General features: G+C 37.8%; 2 protein-coding genes across 2 annotated transcripts; one reads left to right on the top strand and one right to left on the bottom strand.

Moving 5' to 3' along the window:
• The first annotated feature begins 4927 nt into the window (after positions 1 to 4927).
• Positions 4928 to 5816, top strand: LOC106650057 (sperm flagellar protein 1-like). Its single transcript, XM_014367838.2, has 3 exons — positions 4928 to 5169; positions 5234 to 5521; positions 5595 to 5816. The coding sequence occupies exons 1-3, from the start codon at positions 5055 to 5057 to the stop codon at positions 5801 to 5803; spliced, it is 612 nt and encodes a 203-aa protein (XP_014223324.1). The 5' UTR covers positions 4928 to 5054; the 3' UTR covers positions 5804 to 5816.
• A 70-nt stretch (positions 5817 to 5886) lies between these two features.
• On the bottom strand, positions 5887 to 6641 carry LOC106650058 (U6 snRNA-associated Sm-like protein LSm3). The gene is made up of 3 exons (XM_014367839.2): positions 6454 to 6641; positions 6266 to 6373; positions 5887 to 6197 (listed from the first exon to the last, which is right to left on the bottom strand). The coding sequence occupies exons 1-3, from the start codon at positions 6472 to 6474 to the stop codon at positions 6015 to 6017; spliced, it is 312 nt and encodes a 103-aa protein (XP_014223325.1). The 5' UTR covers positions 6475 to 6641; the 3' UTR covers positions 5887 to 6014.
• Between the last annotated feature and the right edge of the window lie 132 nt (positions 6642 to 6773).

The following is a 6773-nucleotide window of genomic DNA, read 5'->3' as shown; positions in this document are numbered from 1 at the left end:
CTCGAAAGCTCGATCGAGACTGAAAGGGAGAACGGAGCGAGAGGCGCGCGCGCGAGACTCGAGCTGGCTTTTCTCTCCCCACAAGAGCCAGCTCGTGCCTATGTGTGTGCCTCTGGTAACCTGTTGGTACTCGCTCTCTCCGCCTGCCTCTCGGCGGTGCCTACGTACGCTGCGCGCTGCGTTGCGTTGCGCGGCGGCGTGGCAACTACAGCGCGACGGCGCAATATCACATCGGCATCGATCCTCTTTCCTTTTTCTCTCTTTCTCTCCCTCTCGCTCGGAGCTTCGACTCCTAGTCTCTCCCCCGTTTCTCTCGCTCTTGCTCTTGTCTGTTGCTGCTGCCGCCGCCACTGCCTTCGTGTAGTACGACTATACCCGTGTGTTATAGCCGCCTGACAACCCCATGAGCTTCCCTACGATGTCTTCTTTTCCTTTTTCTGCGTGTTCATCGTGCGCCAGGGGAGGGATGATGAAGAGGCCTCCGACAGGCGCACCACAACCCCGACAGAATTAGAGAAAAACTATTTGGGGCAATAGGTCTGCTACGGGGCTCGAATCAGTATACGTCTACGTCTATATGGAGGAGGAAAAATTTCTTTTTTCGTGATCAATGGAACTACCTCTACCAATAATAGGAGATGCATCGATATTGCTATATACTGCTAGCTACATAGACATATTTGGGTATTCAATTATCGATTGCAGCTGTTGCGCCCTCGTGTTGCCGAGCTGCAGCCCGATCCTCCTCCTTTCGCTCTGGCGGATTTTGATTAAATTGCACTTTCGAACGCCTCGGCAAAGTTCTCGATGGCAATGACGACGACGACGTTACGACTTTGTACACGCTTTCGTCGCAGACGTTTCTTCTTAGCCGAGTATGCATATAAAGCTAGGGTACATGTGCGTAAACGAAATTCGCAATTTAACTTTTGTCGATTCATCGAACGCGCTCGGCTGCACTGAAAACTTTGGCGTCGAGCGCGATATCTTTTTGACACGCGCGCCCGCCCATCCGCGCGCACTTTGGAAAAACTCTCAAGATTATCACGTGCTCGTCGCGAGTGAGCTTTTTTTCTTCGCTTCAGTTTTTCACCCGTATACGTTGCAAGCTGAGCAAAGTTAACGAAATGAAAATAAAAAAAAAGTGCATCGAACGTAGAGGGACAGCTAGAGAGAGAACGAGAGAGAGCAAACGAGAGAAACTTGCGATGCTGCAAGTGTAAACACGACAATACAAACGGCCGAAGAATGCACAGTCGATCGAATCATCGATTAGCGCCTTTGTCACAATTACGTTTGCAAGCGTGCAAGCTCTTGGAAATAAAAAGAGCTACAGATCGAACCTGTCGTTTTTTTCTTCCCTCCCTCTCTTTCTCTGCCCCTCTCTCTCTCTCTCTCTCTCTCTCTTTCTCTTCTCTTTCGAGTGAGCATCATCCCTCTCGCGTGAATGAACGTGGAGGATGATGTGCGTATATCTAACGCCGAATATGGGCAGCGATGCGCAGCGCAACGTGCGCGAGTATGTGTATTATGTAATATAAATCAACTATCGCATAATAACACGTACTGTATACGGTAGCCAAGCAGTACTGATTGTAATTTACGATTTGGGGAATAATGTATGGCTGTTGTTCGTGCTCAGCGGAATTATATCGACGGGCTCCTCATGAAAACGGATACGTCGAGGGACGATGGCGACGTCGTCGTTTATTATATATATACATGCCTATATGTGGAGCGCTCGCATACACAAGGACGACACTTTAGGTTTATAGATTTTCTCGGACCATTGGGAAGCTTTTGATTGAGCCATATACTCGAGAGACATAAAAAAAAGCGAATAATAAAGAAAGGAAAAAGATCCGCAGCTGCCCGCTGCTGCTGATCGTCGACCTAAGTAATTGCGCGCGATTAGATTGAAACGTTGTTATAGGCCTTATCGGCCTGCTGCCTATGCGGAATGCCCGCATGATATACATCGAGTTTTTAATCAAGTGTTTTTCGGAGCCACGTCGTGTAGCTGCAGAAATTGGAATTCTATCGATTTATCGTTGTAGTTCGCGCGCGCGCGCGACCGACCGACCGAGCTTTTTTCGGATCATCGATGAAATCATATGCGGCTGGCAATCGTCGCTCGAGCTTTTGGATCGTAAGCGCCGCCACTGCTTGAATTGTTTGCCGCAGCCACGAAGCGAATATAAATACATGTATACTGCAGGCGAACGCGACTAGTGTGTAAGCGATGATAATTTGAAAAATGGGCCTGCGTTTCGCATTTGTTAAGTCTCGCAGCCACTATAATACGCGCCGTGCGGTCGCCACCACCGACAACATAAATCATCTCACGAGCATAATACACAGGCGTGTTTATGATATTTTACACTTTTGAATTCATCGAACGCTATGCATGTATTTTCCACGCTCACACGAATAAACGACGCTTTCGCATGCGCTATTTCATTTACAAATACACGATGAAAGTAATATACCTATATACACGAACCTAACAATGCCGCAAGATTTTAATTGTTTTCGCTCGTGTTTACACTAGTAAAGCGAGAGCTTTTCTCGATACCACAATGCAACACACTGACACTCGGGTAGCAAGTTTATTAAAAGCTTGTATAGGGTCTCGGTGCTAGTACAAGGGTTGTTTAGTTCACACGCTTTGCAAATTTTCAATTACACACTGGATACAAGGAGACGCCTCTTTGCTACGCGTACAATGTCCTGCGTTTACTCTGTATCCCGCTGCTTACGAGCTCACGAGAGAGAAATTCTTTTTCGAACGTGAACCGATATTTGGTACTGGTTTAATCAGCAGCGATCAAATTATGTAAATAGTGCAGTCACTTCGTTGCATTGTGTTTAGTAGACATATTTCAACTTACGCGTTTCATACAAAAATAATCAGAGCACCTTGCAACCTCGTAGTTCTCGCAACTTTGGGCGTAAATATTCAGAGAATGAAGTGAAAAGTTAAAAAACGACAACGTTAAGCTGCAGTTTATCACGTTTCGATATTTTTGTGTGCCAAAACGACTTAAACATTTACGTAAAAAACGTCGGTGATATTTTTGAAATTTACGACTTACAAAATTTATGCGATCGACAAATCCTTAGTTATAAATTTATAACTATTATTTTGGTCAGTGATCTATAATTTTAGTTGCATTTTGAACAATTTTCAACGGCTCAAGAATTGTACCTTCGCAATAAGAATATTAAGATTATTTTTGAAAGCACAAACCGGAATGAAACATTGCATCAGATATGCTTTGCCTGTCGTAATGTACAAGGTGTTGCAATACCACACGATTTTACGAACGACATCAATGGTTGAGCTTTAATTTACGTGGGACATTTTTGCTAGTTGCGCAGCTTTTTTCACATTATTTTTGAAGAAGGTTGGCCGACTAATGAACAAAAACACACGCGAGTCATATTTTCCAAGTTTTAGTTTGAAATTAGCTCGAGCTTGCGAGCGAACCTTTTCTCGAGCTCATTGCATCATATATCTAAATGGTCGACTTTTTGTCGCATAAAAAAATTTTAATTTCACCAAAAATTGTAACTGGTGCGTGGGCATGTGAAAACTAATTTCTGGTACGATATTGCTAAAAATGCATAGTTCATGAAAAATTGATTCGTTTGCGCAAGCTATTTTGTATATGAGTTACAAAAATGCGTCAGACTATTTCCAAAATTAAATTTTCTTAGCCCTTCAAATACTCGTTCACCATTATTTTTTTAGAATTATAACTTCATAGAATATATTGAAAAGATAAAAACTGCATATTATTTTGATTAATTTTGCATGGAACGAATGATGTCAATTGAATCATGTCAAATGAAAGATAACTGCTTTGTAAAATGTTTTTGTTTCAACATTAAATTATCGTATAAAACCTATAGATATCAATATTGATAGTCAGTTCTGTTAAACATAACATGCTGACAACTCACAAAATTCTAAAAATTATTATTATCTTCGTAAATCTGAACACGTGCAAGCTCGGTGTTATTTTCAGTAGTTTGCTATATTTTCCTGCTAGATTACTGAGTTCAGTGAAGAGAATTAGGATGTCAATCTGAATTATGTAGTCAATAAAAGGGAGAAAACAAAATTACATCATATAACTGATAGTAATGATTCAATGTAACGTCAAACTATACTGAAGTAGCAACTATACAAATGCACTCGACGGTAATAGCATACCACCTTTGTACCTAGCTATCAATGAGAAATACCTAGGAGTGATCGAAAAATCATTGAAAATCAACTACTTCCTGTGAACAGTTTGAAACAAAAAAGCAAAAACAACGGAGTACTTTTACGAATTATCTTCGTGTTCGAGCGCGATCCGAGCTATTCGACCAATTAGCAGAAGTTAATTAAACTACTTTCAAAGTACAGCGCCCCGAATGACTCTGTGTATTTGGAGATTACTACTCTTCTCTCTTCGTAATTCGAAACTTGTCGAATGTGCAAATATCGAGAAAAATTGAAAACGACGCTGTTTTATTTAAAAAATGTCAAAATAAATTGGATTAAATTTCACGAATTTAACAAATTTTTAATCTATCCTGCCCATTACAACTAAAATATTATTTTTTTGATAATTGGTCTCCACTTACTCAATCTATGACTACTATTATTGTGTTTAAAATTTTTGAAATTTAATTAATAATAAATTCGCTTAATAATAAATTAATAATAAATTAATAATCAAATCGCTCATAAAAAAATAGGGTATCATAGAAAACAATTAAATTAATGAAAAGCTCAAAATAAATAACGCAGCAGACGCTCTTTGTTTGTTAATTTTTAATGAAAATATTTCCAACGTTAAAATATAGAATTTTATTTTAACTTTACATTGATTTTCAAAACTTTTTTGACGTTTAATATACTGAAGTGTAGAGATATACTTGTTTTAACGAGCAGTGTATAACATTTACGTTTGTTTATTTTTTTTTGTATAACCTTGTTTAAAGAACGAGGTAAAAAATTAGTCAAGTTCAATGTCCACAAATGTGAATGTAAACCTAACATGAATGTCGACACAGAACTGAGAGGTGATGATATTCGTGAAATTTACGCGTGGTTGGATGAAATTCCACTTTCCAGACCAAAGCGCAATGTGACGAGAGACTTTTCTGACGGAGGTAATCGAACTCGTTTTATTGCTCTTGTTTTGCATACTTTTTTCTCAATCTCTTTGATTTTTAGTTTTAATGGCTGAAATATTGAAGAGGTATTATCCAAAAATTGTTGACATCAAAAATTATATACCCGCAAGTAATACTATGAATAAAATTGATAATTGGAGCACTTTGAACCGAAAAGTTTTTCCAAAAATTAACATGAAATTAAGTCCAGAATTGATAAAAAGACTAGCTCAATCACAACCTGGAGTTATAGAAAGAGTTTTATATGAAATCAGAACAAAAATTATCAAAGATTGCAATGCAGACAGAAATGCCTTATTCAAAGATTGCGAAGAAGGTTGTATTATTGGTTTAAAATGAATAGCTTTTAAGAATTCTTTTAGTTATAATTTTACTTATAATCATGTTTTTATGAACATTAGAGTTGGATGCTTCAAATCCTGAAGACTCACTGAATCAAATGGTACCTCGTAAAGTTTTTATAAAGCTCAAAAAGGAATCAGATGAAAAAACAAATACAATTTGTGCATTGCAGAAAAGAATTGATCACTTAGAAACTATGCTTGCATTCAAAGAACAACAAATTGAAGATTTAACTGCACAATTAGTATCAAGCTTTGATAAAATGTAATTTATATGCAATTTAATTTATATTATCAAGCATGGATATTGAAAATCTGTAATGAATGTATGTAAAATCACCAAAAATTCATATTTACAGCTTAAAATTTTATATATTTTATCCTTAGTTATCAAGTAAACATTATTGTCTATAAAAATAATTTTACATACATGGTTTTTAATTCTTTATACTGCGCAGAAAGCTGCAGTAACTTAAAAAGTTATATCGCTGCCCTCATACTTGGAGGGGATACAAGTATAACACCATCTCCTCTCACGAATAACATAGGGATGGTTCTTTTTGTGGTACGATACACCTCTTCGTATGTCTCCTCATCAATTTCTATAGTTGTCACTGTTTCTTCTACTTCTCCGAGTACCATATTCAGATGCTGATCATATGCCTAAAATATAATACTTGTTAATGATTTGTAATTTATAATCTTTGAGGTAAATATTTTTAATAACTCACGTGTAATCGACCTCTGAGCTCTCTTTCATTCCTCATTTTGACGTAAATCCTCTCGTCTAAACTGAGTCTGATTAAATCTAGCGGCTCTTTGACATTGATAGCCGGTACCTATTCATACATTTGAGGTTACTTTAGGTTTTTTAAGCAAATAGTTTCGGTAAATTGTACAATTTACAAAAGTTACTCACATTTTCAGCTTCGTCTGCCATGTTTATAAATGAATAAACTTAAAAATTGTTGCTTACGTCAAATAAACGAGCAAGTGTAAACAAATAATTGCGTCCTATCACAACAATGCAATAGAATGTATACACTCGCGTAGAGAAATATGAATAGCAGGCGGCAGACGTAGGTGTTTGGCGGCTTGATGGCTGAAGCATGAGAATTGAGGTGAGAGGTGTTCACAACCACGATAATGAATAGACAAAGTTTAAAGCTCGTTTCATACTTGATTTTGCAAATGATAACATGCAGATTTTATCAATTCAGTGTCAATCATTTATTTCGA

This window comes from Trichogramma pretiosum, unplaced genomic scaffold, assembly GCF_000599845.2.
Source record: "Trichogramma pretiosum strain Unisexual culture from Peru unplaced genomic scaffold, Tpre_2.0 scaffold48, whole genome shotgun sequence".
Classification (NCBI taxonomy): domain Eukaryota; kingdom Metazoa; phylum Arthropoda; class Insecta; order Hymenoptera; family Trichogrammatidae; genus Trichogramma; species Trichogramma pretiosum.
The sequence above is the reverse complement of the archived record's forward strand: the minus strand, read 5'-3'. Positions and strand labels throughout refer to the sequence as shown.

Coding starts and splice junctions, on each gene's coding strand:
- LOC106650057 (XM_014367838.2), top strand. CDS start 5,055: ATGAATGTCGACACAGAACTGAGAGGTGATGATATTCGTGAAATTTAC. Junction 5,170..5,233: donor GAGAGACTTTTCTGACGGAG/GTAATCGAACTC, acceptor TTTGATTTTTAG/TTTTAATGGCTGAAATATTG. Junction 5,522..5,594: donor CGAAGAAGGTTGTATTATTG/GTTTAAAATGAA, acceptor TATGAACATTAG/AGTTGGATGCTTCAAATCCT.
- LOC106650058 (XM_014367839.2), bottom strand. CDS start 6,474: ATGGCAGACGAAGCTGAAAAT. Junction 6,374..6,453: donor TGGCAGACGAAGCTGAAAAT/GTGAGTAACTTT, acceptor ATGTATGAATAG/GTACCGGCTATCAATGTCAA. Junction 6,198..6,265: donor AGCTCAGAGGTCGATTACAC/GTGAGTTATTAA, acceptor ATTATATTTTAG/GCATATGATCAGCATCTGAA.